General features: G+C 38.8%; 2 protein-coding genes across 7 annotated transcripts in view; one reads left to right on the top strand and one right to left on the bottom strand.

Annotated features, from left to right (window-relative positions):
* Positions 1–10: 10 nt before the first annotated feature.
* Positions 11–9,371, top strand: LOC138315463 (UPF0489 protein C5orf22 homolog). Of its 5 annotated transcripts, none has more exons than XM_069256507.1 (7): positions 11–149; positions 4,111–4,256; positions 4,766–4,915; positions 5,345–5,945; positions 6,175–6,278; positions 6,620–6,832; positions 7,289–9,371. In XM_069256507.1, exons 1-7 carry the CDS (start codon positions 90–92, stop codon positions 7,398–7,400), a joined length of 1,386 nt encoding a protein of 461 aa, XP_069112608.1. In that variant the 5' UTR covers positions 11–89; the 3' UTR covers positions 7,401–9,371. The 5 variants fall into 5 exon arrangements, with proteins under 5 accessions (XP_069112608.1, XP_069112612.1, XP_069112610.1 ...); XM_069256509.1 differs by having other exon boundaries at positions 47–149; positions 4,088–4,256; XM_069256508.1 differs by having other exon boundaries at positions 48–149; positions 4,131–4,256.
* LOC138315461 (nucleolar protein 9-like) overlaps positions 8,336–13,201 on the bottom strand; it is a 20,661-nt gene continuing 15,795 nt past the window's right edge. For both annotated transcript variants that reach the window (XM_069256505.1, XM_069256504.1), the window contains exons 7-11: positions 12,691–12,831; positions 12,145–12,381; positions 9,350–9,611; positions 8,897–8,979; positions 8,336–8,556 (exon numbers count right to left, since the gene is read on the bottom strand). In XM_069256505.1, coding sequence (XP_069112606.1) covers positions 8,383–8,556; positions 8,897–8,979; positions 9,350–9,611; positions 12,145–12,381; positions 12,691–12,831 — 897 coding nt within the window. In that variant the 3' untranslated portion in view covers positions 8,336–8,382. The remainder of the gene's footprint in view (positions 8,557–8,896; positions 8,980–9,349; positions 9,612–12,144; positions 12,382–12,690; positions 12,832–13,201) is intronic.

The raw sequence follows: 13,201 nt of genomic DNA, 5'->3' as shown, positions 1-13,201 counted from the left end.
GTCCGGCAAAACGAAAGTAGCTGTAACCGGGACATCTCGGGCGTTACCAGTAAGGACCAACACAGCACAGCTGTCTAAAAATATAAAACATGGCAAAGATAAAGAAATATGGAACTTTACCACTATACATAGTGGAAGATCATAATGAGGTGAGAGATCTTGAAACAAAAGGTATTGTTGTCAAAGTTGGTATCTGCTTGTGAAAGCCCTATTGAATTTGCTCTCTAAACTTTAGTGCTTTCAAGAGGCTCAAGTACAATTTCACATGTACTGTACTAAGGTAAACAGTTGTCAAGTACTAAGTAGGGCCTAATGAGGGGGGGGGGGGGGGGGGGGGGGGGGGGGGGGGGGGGGGGGGGGGGGCGGGGGGGGGGGGGGGGGGGGGGGGGGGGGGGGGGACAATTACGGTGTGGATTTCATCATAAATAGACAACATCAATAGTTTCACCTGCACTTAGAGCTTGTTCAGAGTGAATTATTGACCCTGACCTGCATTCCAAATGGCCTATTAGGTCCTAAACCTCGTGATAATAGTTGTAGCAGGTTTTAATTGTACATAGTCATATGGTCACCTTCTAGATTTGCGCGAGTAGAAATTCCCTTTAGCTCAGTCGGTAGAGCGGTGGACAAGTTAAAGTCCCGGGTCGTGGTTTCGATCCCGGTTGGCGGCACACTACTCTTGGCCTGTTAGATTTGGTGCTGTTAAAAAGTCACCACTCCAAGTGGAAGTATTGGAGTCTTCCTTGGAGAGAGAATTTGGGTTGATGTGTGTTCAGGGGCAAACACGTTTGAAAGGGGGAAGCAGTGTAGCAGGTTTTAATGGTACATAGTCATACGGTCACCTTCTAGCTTCGCGCTAGGGGAATTTAATTTCCTTTAGCTCATTTGGTAGAGTGGCGGACCAGTAAGTCTGGGGTCACAGGTTTAAGCCGTGCTGGCTTCACACTACTATCGCCCTGTTACGTAATTATAACAAAGAGGCTTGCCTAGCAATTTAAAGAGAATTCGTGCATAACATTCAAAACATTCTGGATGCTGCAGCTGGAAATGAACCAAGCTATTTGTTCAGGTGAAAGACCTTGACCTCCATTTAAAGAAACAGATGTTGAAAAGGCTAGTGTCTGAAATCAGTTTCTCTTCGTTATAACTAAGAGGAGAGACCAGTTACTGGAGTAATATTCTGCAATTGCTTCATCATTTAAACTTCAGTGTATGTTAATTTAGAAATTAAAACTTCTTTAATACATATGGTGAAACCTGCCTTAGTGACCACCTCTGTAAAAAGACCACCTTTTTATTAAGACCTCTTTTCTTAAGTTTCATCAGGTCCTAAATGGCCATTTTAAATTAACATGCACAATTAAACCTGTGCATAAAAACCAACTTGGCTGTTGAGATCACTTTTCTCTTGCCTATTGGGTGGTCTTTATAGACAGGTTTGACTGCATGTATATTGCATTTGTTTTTTTTTTCACAAATAAGTTTGTTCTATTTTGCCCATAACTCATCAGTGTACAAGTATAAATATTTTGTTCAAGATGTTAAAACTGATTTACTAATTCTGTATATTTTGAAATATATCAAGATAAAAAATTTTCCTTTTCATCCATTACAGTAGATATCCTGAGTTAAATTAAAAATGGGGAAGTTACTGGGTACTGACTGCTGGTCAGTGGCTTTCCCTACGTACTCAGGCTTTAGTCCTTCACTATCTAAACCAGACACATCCTTAAAGTGAATAGTCGGGCAAAGAAAACCAGTCTAAATGCGTTCATTGGCCTTCCAAAAGATCTCACATATTAATATGACGGTCAAGTTCTGCTTAGTTTCCCAGTTCTGACCATTAAAGTAAAGAAAAGTTGAAAGCATTGAAAGCGAGGCTGCGTGGAAATGTAACCACGGACATAGTGAGCCGGGAGGACGTTTTAGAATTCCCATACTTTAAATTAATTTCTTCGTACGCACACAGATTTTGACGAGAGATTTTATTTTTCCATTTCATAAGAAATTATACTGGATACATTCACACCATTTTTACCGACTTTAGCCATCCTTGCCCGACTGTTCACTTTAAATGACCCAGGCTGTAATTAGGATATTAAACTAATTTAACCAAACCAATCTTGAGATCAAGTATTTGCCAATATAAAACATTGTAAGATTTGACTTTTTTTATTTAGCTCACCTGGCCCTAAGGGCCGGTGAGCTTATGCCATGGCGCGGCGTCCGTCGTCCGTCGTCCGTCCGTCCGTCCGTCCGTCTGTCTGTCCGTCAACATTTCCTTTAAATCGCTACTAGTCATAGAGTTCTGCATGGATTGTGACCAAATTTGGCCACAAACATCCTTGGGGGAAGGGGAACAGAACTTGTATAAATTTTGGCTCTGAGCCCCCTGGGGGCAGGAGGGGCGGGGCCCAATAGGGGAAATAAAGGTAAATCCTATAAATTGCTACTAGTCATAGAGTTCTGCATGGATTGTAACCAAATTTGGCCACAAGCATCCTTGGGGGAAGGGGAACAGAACTTGTATAAATTTTGGCTCTGAGCCCCCGGGGGCAGGAGGGGCGGGGCCCAATAGGGGAAATAAAGGTAAATCCTATAAATCGCTACTTGTCCTAGAGTTCTGCATGGATTGTGACCAAATTTGGCCACAAACATCCTTAGGAGAAGGGGAACAGAACTTGTATAAATTTTGGCTCTGACCCCCTGGGGGCAGGAGGGGCGGGGCCCAATATAGGAAATAAAGGTAAATCCTATAAATCGCTACTAGTCATAGAGTTCTTCATGGATTGTAACCAAATTTGGCCACAAACATTCTTTGGGGAAGGGGAATAGAACTTGTATAAAATTTGGCTCTGATCCCCCGGGAGCAGGAGGGGCGGGGCCCAATAGGGGAAATAAAGGTAAATCCTATAAATCGCTACTAGTCATAGAGTTCTGCATGGATTGTAAACAAATTTGGCCACAAGCATCCTTGGGGAAGGGAAACAGAACTTGTATAAATTTTGGCTCTGAGCCCCTGGGGGCAGGAGGGGTGGGGCCCAATAGGGGAAATAAAGGTAAATCCTATAAATCACTACTTGTCCTAGAGTTCTGCATGGATTGTGACCAAATTTGGCCACAAACATCCTTAGGAGAAGGTGAACAGAACTTGTATAAATTTTGGCTCTGAGCCCCTGGGGGCAGGAGGGGCGGAGCCCAATAGGGGAAATAAAGGTAAATCCTATAAATCACTACTAGTCATAGAGTTCTGCATGGATTGTAACCAAATTTGACCACAAACATTCTTTGGGGAAGGGGAACAGAACCTGTATAAATTTTGACTCTGACCCCCCGGGGGCAGGAGGGGCGGGGCCCAATATGGGAAATAAAGGTAAATCCTATAAATCGCTACTTGTCCTAGAGTTCTGCATGGATTGTGACCAAATTTGGCCACAAACATCCTTTGGAGAAGGGGAACAGAACTTGTATAAATTTTGGCTCTGACCCCCCGGGGGCAGGAGGGGCGGGGCCCAATAGGGGAAATAAAGGTAAATCCTATAAATCGCTACTAGTCATAGAATTCTGCATGGATTGTAACCAAATTTAGCCACAAACATTCTTTGGGGAAGGGGAACAGAACTTGTATAAATTTTGGCTCTGACCCCCCAGGGGCAGGAGGGGCGGGGCCCAATATGGGAAATAAAGGTAAATCCTATAAATCGCTACTTGTCCTAGAGTTCTGCATGGATTGTGACCAAATTTGGCCACAAACATCCTTGGGAGAAGGGGAACAGAACTTGTATAAATTTTGGCTCTGACCCCCTGGGGGCAGGAGGGGCGGGGCCCAATAGGGGAAATAAAGGTAAATCCTATAAATCGCTACTAGTCATAGAGTTCTGCATGGATTATAACCAAATTTGGCCACAAACATCCTTGGGGGAAGGGGAACAGAGCTTGTATAAATTTTGGCTCTGACCCCCAGGGGGCAGGAATGGTGGGGCCCAAAAGGGGATTTAGAGGTAAATATTCAAATTTCTTCAGAAAATAAACAATGAACCTGTATCCAGAATATTACTTGGTATTACAAACCAGGTGAGCGATACAGGCCCTCTGGGCCTCTTGTTCTAGGTTGTGCCATTCATACACAGGGCTATAGGAGGGAAATACCTACCCATGTCAGATATCATCTTTGTACATTTCGACTCCCACCCTGATCTACTTATCCCCGCAGAGCTGAAGGCTGATGACATCTTCAATAAGGACATCCTTTATGAGTATGTGATACAATATATAAAAATGATTGGGTACAAACAGTGGCTCAGAGGGTATGAATTACTCACCTGAATAATTTAGAATCCATCATTTGATACAATAAATCTATTAAAATGATTATCTAACTTTTGAATCTCTTTCTTCCTGTTGTATCCCTTAAAACATAGAAGTTAACATACAAAATCTGGCCTGCTTTATGAATTTGTAGTTTTCTTTGAACTTTGTGATATGTAACTAATGTAATCTATAATTATATGCTTGTTGTTAGATGATCAAATTAAAGAATAAAGATAAAATGAAGTGCATTGCAAAATATATGTTCAAAAGATTTCAAAAATGTATTTGATATATTTATGTCCCCATTATCCAGCATGAATGGTGGCCGAAAGTAGATGAGATGTGGGGGGCATGTTTTAATTGTTACTCATGTTCTGTCCAGTTTTTGTGTTAGCAGGATTTCTAATGCATAATGGTGAACACTTTTTTAACTGATGACATTTATTTGTAACAGGAGCCAGAGTATAGAGAATTGGATACTCCCATTGGTATATGCTGGACACATCAGTCATGTTGTCTGGTTTAAACCTCCCTGGTGTGACCAGATCACCGACAAAACAATTCAGTTTGATGTGGGCAAATGTTACTCTACAGGATTCCTCAGGTAAACAATCAATAGGATTTTGTCTATTATTATTACATGTAGTTATATTGATATTCAGCCACTGACCCATTTAAAACCAAAGAGGGTCAGTTATGGCAGCCAACCAAACAGAACTAACTGTAAATTCTAAATACAGGGGTTATGAGATTACAAAACATTGTGGGTAAAGTGAGATTTACAAAAATGTACTCTCATTTACAATGTAGTCTCACCTTCCTGTTATTGTGACATGATTTTTGTTATGCCATAATCGCTGGAAGGTGGGACTAAACAACAGTGAATCATTCTTCATACCCACATCTTGAAACCCCTGTATTACATTGATCTAATGAACTTTTTGCTAATGAAAAGATAATTAGAAATTTGACTTTTTCAGGATTGATCAATAAGAGACAAGGCTAAAAAGAGTTGTGTTCTTTCTGTTTTCAGGACAAGCTGTAAGGAAAGCTACTTTGTGAGCGAGACATTATATAGACCAGTGGAAAAACTTCTAAACAGAAAAACTCTTGCTTTAACTGTGATAACTGTCCAGCCGACCAACTGGCAAGAAAAACATCCAACAGAACAGCATAATGGTGAACATAGTAACAAAGAAGAAACGTGCCAACCAGTCAACAAGATGGCATTAACAGCGGAAGAAGATTGTCGTAAAAATTCAAATGTGCAAAGTCAGGGAAAAGCTTGTGAGGGAGATATGAAAAGAAAATGTGTGAACGGTGAAAATTCAACGTCGGATAAATGCCAAATAACACAGGACACTGAATGTCCAACAAAGAAGCAAAGACTTGACATACCTCAGCATGGTAGTCATGGTAACTCAAGCCAGGATTCTTTGTCACCTTTATCTGCCATTTTTGTTTCAAAGTTAGAAAACTTGTTTGAAGATTTTAAAGATCGTCATATAGTTTTAGATATAGATTTAGATTTCTTCTCCACTAAAAATCCATTTAAAGAGCTGTACAGCTCCAGACAGTTCCAGCTTCTACAAGAGCTTTATACTTACACCAAACCTGCTGACGACACAGATGAGGTATGTTTATTACGTTATGTTTGCTGAATTGTTATGTCAACAAAATTCTACTTAAACTACTTACAATAATTGATAGGAAATATGGTTCTTCAAAACACATGTCAAGGTCACTATAATTGTAGCAGAAAAATAGTTTCAATACAATAACTGGACATCAGGTTCACATTTGAGTTTAATATCAAGGATTTTTTGGTGTCTCATTTAACAGAAACATTTGTTTTGTATATAGGCAATCACAAAGTGTGTGGAAGAAAGAGAGGCCCAACTGTGTCAACTAAAACAAGTATTTCTGTCCATGGGAGATAACCCAGAGAGAATTCCAAAACATGAAAGGTGACTACATGTATACCTTATTAGGGCCTACCAATCTCTCATCTAGACGTGCATTTTCCCTTTCATTGACTGATGTTAAACTTTAAATCACTCTGAAGCATGAAATATTATCGTGAAGGAGTTCCTTCTGGCAGTTGATGACGATTGCAAAAAAAAACCCACAAGAGAAGACCTTTAAAGATTTATAGTCCATTAACAGGCAAAGCTTTTGAATTTATCATGCACCATTGGTGATAGTTTTAATCTATTTATCTAATTTCCTGAATCAAGTTCTTTGCTTTGCAATATTTAAAGGATGTTTATCTGTATGCTTTAATTCTAATTGTATTACTTCGGTGTAGGTGTGAGCTGATCCAGACTCTGGTTGATGACCTGAAGCTGACCTTTGGAGATGACGGTGTGGACTTTGGATTATTACATGATGCGGGTTGTACGTGCGACGATACAGAACTGCCACACCATGTCAGTACCCAGGAGGAGATAACTCTGTTGATCGACTCCGTCCAGGAACTTCTGTGTCACATGTACAAACCAACGATCATCACTATGGCCAGGTAAAAGTCTATACTGCAGGTATCCAACATGATTCTACCACTACTGTCCTCAAACTCTAGCTGCTGGGTTGTGGTGAATGGTTAAGGTGTTTGTCTAACACAGCTATTACAAGGGCAAGTCAATATTTCACCAGCCTTATTTACAGTTGAGATCCACTCCTTCTTTTTCAATGTAATTGTTGTCTACACAGACCAACTGACTGATGGTGTGTTCAAGTGTGGGAATAAAAAGAAGACATAGGTCAGGTGATATGTATACAGGCAAAACTTTTCGACAAATTAGGCATATATGTGTAACATTCCAGTCAATGTGATATGAATTGGATTTGTGATGTTTTCTGCCAGTTGTTACTTTCTTATAAAGACAAAAACACTTTTTCTTGTGCTCTGTTTTGTGTCTGTATATGTACCTGTAAGATGACCAAAATAGAGAGTGTGTCTTTCTTGTAATTTCAGATCAAGTAATGATGATTATTGCCCTCCAGACCAAGTGGATATAATACAGGATCAGACACTGGAAATACTACAAGATCTTTACTTAAAGCTCAATCTGACTGCTTCTTACTGATCCAAAATTATGTATTCTGTCTTTGTATATTAGAGTTATCTGCTCTTGCATGTAGGTATCCATAACTCATTAACCCCTAAAATTGGTCTAGTCTTCGAATTAGAAGAGTCTAATGGGGTCTAATCCTCTGAAAAATATCATACTTGAAAACACATAATTACCTACTGATAAAGGCAGATAACTCTATAATATGTAAATAAAGAACAAGTAAAACTGAATTTAAAACATGACTCAGATCTGAACAGGTTTTGTTGTCACCTACTACTTCTCCAATATCCACTGAATTTACATGAAATTCATTAATGTTTAAGGAGTAACTTGAATAGATTTTTTACGTTATTGAGATATAACACAAAAATCTGAGTGTACTCTAAATAAACTGCGAAGCGGTTTATGGATTCAATTTAAAATTCATTTTGGGACACTTTTGTCTATGAAATCATTACGCCATCATCTCAGCCAATCAGAAGCGATGTTACAAACGGCGACTCCATTTTTTCATTGATGGGCTGATAAAGTAAATTTTTAAGCCAATGAAAATGCTTGTAATAAGCAAAATTGAATTATATATACATCACATCAACTTCACACAATGACACAAGGTTTTGAAGCCTCAATTTCAATTTCCCAGACAAGCCCAAAACAGTATAGGTTTGCAATAATTTTGTCTTATTAAGCACCTTTTCGTTTTTGCAGTTTTTCAAACGCCCTGAGCGCTTATTGGGTTGAATACGTCAAAGAGAAAATTACAAAAATTTCTCCCCACAAATATATAAGTAACTATACAGTAGATGACAATATTCTTATTGCTGTCCAGGAAAATCAGATCTGTATCTGAAGTGAGTCTCATTTGATTCTCTAGTTTTTAAAAGTGTTTAAAGAAAAACTTTCTAGTGAGTAACCATATACAGTGAACAAAATAACAACTCCCAATCATCAGTTTATACAATTTATTTTTTATGAACAGGCATTAAAATATTTATTATTTTGAATTTTTCTTCTTTTTGTATTTTGTGAAAGTTTTCTCCCCACTTGTGTCGGACATCTTGGACAGTAGGTTCTTCATGCCCTCGTCCTTGATCTGATAGTCACTGTCTTTGTATTTATGTGTTTGTTTGGACTGCTGATTTCCTCCGCTGACAGATGGCTCATCATCCTGCAACAGGAACAACAATGATATTACAGGGGCATTCTGGTATCTTTATGTACTGTATTCCGATAGCAATTTAAGTTAACAATCGTCCTTCCATTTGGTTTTAACAGTCATGGTCATTTAACAACATGCCAGGTTTAGGAGGTGGAGGAAAGCTGGAGTACCCAGAGAAAAACCACCAACCTGCTGTCAGTACCCGGCAACTACCCCATATGGCATTCAAACTTGTGACTCATAGATGTTAGGCTTGCAGTAATATGTCGGGGCATAGCCACTTGGCCATTGCGACCCCTTCATCTTCCAGGACTAGTGATGTAAGAATGGTGTGTGTAGATAAACTTACCATATCTAATTGGAGATAGTTTCCCTCTTGTGGAGTCCCTTTCCATCCCTTTTCCTTTCCTTTAGTCTTTTTACCAGCAGGTCCTACAAAAGATACCAGAACTGTTTGAGAACAGAAAACATCACCTAAAGCAGCCTCAAGCTTCACTAAGTGCATTTCCGACGATAGGCATCTTGTAATGTTCTAAATCCTGTATTTTCTGCATTAAAATGATTGCCCATACTAAAAACCACTCTTTTAATCCTATATCAATTCAGAAATCAAAGTCAGATGTTACAGGTTATTTCACCAAAACCTTAACAATGTACATATCAAAATCCTACTTTTTCTCTCTAAATTTATTGCTATGAATGTCTAACACAATACATATAATTGTATGATTATCAGAAAGTTTCTATAGACTTGTCAGCAAGGATATAGTCAATTGAGTAACAGTCTGAATAAAGTTATTACCATCATTGATGATTTCGCTGAAGAGTTTACGTTTCTTTTGACTTTGTCCTTGGACTTCCTTCCACTCCTGAAGTCGGTGTTTGTAATGAAATATACCACAGTTTTTGTGAACATAAAATCCAAATCTGTCGCCTTGGAGTTTCGCTTCATTTCGACCTAACTCCTCAGCAACCATCAGCTTCTGTGTTAAGGTCGCACATTTCCACATGTTATCTAGGGTTCTACTGCCATTTTTATCACAAGCCACATCCATGTATGTACCCTGAAAAAGTAGGATAAATTATGATCTCTTCTATAAAAATGTTGTAGGAAAACTTGATTCATAAGTCATCTGTAGTGAAACATTGGAATTATTCACTGTGCGGAAATTTTCACTTATGTCACTTTCATGTAATTATATAACCTGAGAATATATATATCAACGCAAGAGCATATCTTCATTTAAAATTTGACATACATATAATAAGACTACAGATGTACAGCGCAAAAAATTAACACTTAACAAACAATTTGAAATCTGACTTTTATCAGGGGTACACTGTAATTTTTTTTTATATTTTCAGCTATTTTTTTTATCAAAAAGCCAATCTGAGTAAAATTAGAACTTTTTTTAGGTCATCTGACCGAAGGTCAGGATGACCTATTGTAATCATGTTTTGTCCGTCGTCGTGCGCCGTGCGCCGTGCGCCGTGCGTCGTGCGTAAGACTATTTATACACAAGAGGCCCATGGGCCTTAACGGTCATCTGACTCATTGCACAAAACAACAAAGTCACAGTATAAAGTATTGGTTAAAGATTAATATAAACAATACGTGGAACTCCTTAGTTGAATATGTAAGTTTCTGAAATAGGTAAATGTCATTTGTTGAACAAACTTGGTAGCCGTTCATCCATATATGGTTGTAACCCATTCATGGATTAATATAAGGAGGAGTCAGATTTTAAAGCCAAATTTCAGCAAAGCTTCCATTTTGGACATCCGCCGTACTATCCCCAAGGGTCTTAGCTCGGTCCTTGTATAAAATATGATTGTCCTCACCTAAAGTTCCCCCTTCTGAATCAATTAAAACCCATATAGACCAATTTTCATTGATATATCGGAGACTGAACCCGAACATAGGAAGTGGGCCAGCGGCCATCTTGAAATACCAAAATATTTACGAAAATGAAATATCATTGGGGAAGGACAATCATATTTTATATAAATGAGCCTGGTCCGACCCCTAGGGGCTGAGGGGTGGGGCCCAAAAAAGGGCAAATTTTCTTAATTTTAGTTTTAAAATCCTATTCCTTCATCCTTTAATGGATTTCATCTATATTTGGTGTGAAATATCATTGGGGAAGGACAATCATATTTTATATAAATGAGCCTGGTCCGACCCCTAGGGGCTGAGGGGTGGGGCCCCAAAAGGGCAAATTTTCTTAATTTAAGCTTTTAAATCCTACTCCTCCTTCATCCTTGGACAGATTACATCCATGTTTGGTGTGAAACATCATTGGGGAAGGACAATCATATTTTATATAAATGAGCCTGGTCCGACCCCAAGGGGCTGAGGGGTGGGGCCCCAAAAGGCAAATTTTCTTAATTTAAGCTTTAAAATCCTACTCCTCTTTCATCCTTGGATGGATTTCATCTATATTTGGTGTAAAATATCATTGGGGAAGGACAATCTTATTTTACATAAATGTGCCTGGTCCGACCCCTACGGGCTGAGGGGTGGGGCCCGAAATGGGGAATTTTCTTAATTTTAGCTTTAAAATCCTACTCCTCCTTCATCCTTAGATGGATTTCATCCATATTTGGTGTGAAACATCATTGGGAAAGGACAATCATATTTTATATAAATGAGCCTGGTCCGACCCCTAGGGGCTGAGGGGTGGGGCCCCAAAAGACAAATTTTCTTAATTTTAGCTTTAAAATCCTACTCCTCCTTCATCCTTGGATGGATTTCATCCATATTTGGTGTGAAACATCAATGGGGATGGACAATCATATTTGATATAAATGAGCCTGGTCCGACCCCTAGGGGCTGAGGGGTGGGCCCCAAAAGGGCAAATTTTCTTAATTTTAGCTGCAGGCCCACTTCCTGTTTTCAGGTTTTGGTCTCCGATCTCAATGAAAATTGGTCTGTAGGGGTTTTAAATGATGCCGAACAACATTCAAACATTTTCGTAATGATTTTGGTACTCCAAGATGGCCGCTGGTGCACTTCCTGTTTTAAGGTTTCAGTCTCTGATCTCAATGAAAATTGGTCTATAGGGGTTATAATTAATGCTGAACAACATAAAAACATTTTCGTAAATATTTTGGTATTTCAAGATGGCCGCTGGCCCACTTCCTGTGTTCGGGTTCAGTCTCCGATATCTCAATGAAAATTGGTCTGTATGGGTTTTAATTGATTCAGAAGGGGGAACTTTAGGTGAGGACAATCATATTTTATAAAGGACCGAGCTAAGACCCATGGGGATAGTACGGCGGAGGTCCAAAATGGGAGCTTTGCTGAAATTTGGCTTTAAAATCTGACTCCTTATATTAATCCTTGAATGGGTTACAACCATATATGGATGATGTTCAACAAATGACATTTACCTATTTCAGAAACTTACACATTCAACTAAGGAGTTCCTTGTATTGTTTATATCAATTGTTAACCACTACTTTATACTGTGAATTTGTTGTTTTGTGCCATGAGTCAGATGACCGTTAAGGCCCATGGGCCTCTTGTTTAAAATCTTGCTACCTCAATATCCTGTTTATACTAATACATCCTTTGTATTATTGAACAAGACCAACCTTCATCCGTTTGAAGAGTAAGTCACGGCTCTTCTCCCCCATTGACGGGCTCTGACAGAAGACATCAATAACGTGGCTCCCACATGGATCACATGCTAATGTCCGTAGCTCAGCAGCAGTGAGTTCAAGAATCCCACTAACAACCACTTTAGGATTACCAAAGCGCAGAAGGTTCTGCATCAGCACTGACCCATGGTAATTTATGTTCTTTAGAACAGGAACAGTCTTTTCCTTCTCCTTGATTAATATAAATACACAAAAAGATATCAATAAAATGTTGTAAATGTAATAATTATAGAACTAAGCATTTTAAATTCAAAACAGAACTCAGAATTGCTAGAACATATAACTTTACAACTTGATTATGACTTTACAATAGTATCACTAAAAAAGTACATGTACATGTTATGTAAGTATTTGAGGTAAGATTACCTGAATACATTGTGAAAACTTGACACAATGTATGGAAGGACAAATGAATGAAATGATCCTATTACACAGGCTTCAGAACTTTACTGGTAAAGATGAAATACTTGTTATTCATACCTCAGTTTTGACTTCTTTAGTTTCCTCTGCAGTTTCCTCGATTCCAAAGTAAACTTCATAAGTAGAAAGTGACAACAACAGGGGAGATAACTTAGTTTGACGCTCAACGGGATCCACACAATGGAATGCTCCCATAATGCACTGAACACAAAGAAAAAGAAATATCATTTATTCAATATATAATCTATTATTTCAGGTCTATTATTTAGAGTTACTTCCATTTGTCACACTTTGTCAAAATGTACTGTATATTGAAACAGGGTTGAGCAGCACAAATTCATGTCAATTGTATGATTATTTTGCTTAACTTCACGCTCAAAAGTTTAGCACACGCAATCAGTCATACTGTCATAGCATATGGGTTGGCAGCGATCTTTCTCACAAATTAGTGGGAGAGGAAATACTCCCCCTCACCAGTTTCTCCTGTCTACATTCTTGTTTCCTTTCCCTACCCTGAGGGTGTGGCAATGAATTCAACCCAAGGGTAATTCATGAATGTTCTTCAGAGGCT

The sequence above is a fragment of the Argopecten irradians genome, chromosome 2 (assembly GCF_041381155.1).
Source record: "Argopecten irradians isolate NY chromosome 2, Ai_NY, whole genome shotgun sequence".
NCBI lineage: Eukaryota > Metazoa > Mollusca > Bivalvia > Pectinida > Pectinidae > Argopecten > Argopecten irradians.
Note: the sequence above shows the minus strand (reverse complement) of the source record. Positions and strands in the feature narration are given on the sequence as shown.

Coding starts and splice junctions, on each gene's coding strand:
- LOC138315463 (XM_069256507.1), top strand. CDS start 90: ATGGCAAAGATAAAGAAATATGGAACTTTACCACTATACATAGTGGAA. Junction 4,916..5,344: donor TACTCTACAGGATTCCTCAG/GTAAACAATCAA, acceptor TTCTGTTTTCAG/GACAAGCTGTAAGGAAAGCT. Junction 6,279..6,619: donor AGAATTCCAAAACATGAAAG/GTGACTACATGT, acceptor ACTTCGGTGTAG/GTGTGAGCTGATCCAGACTC.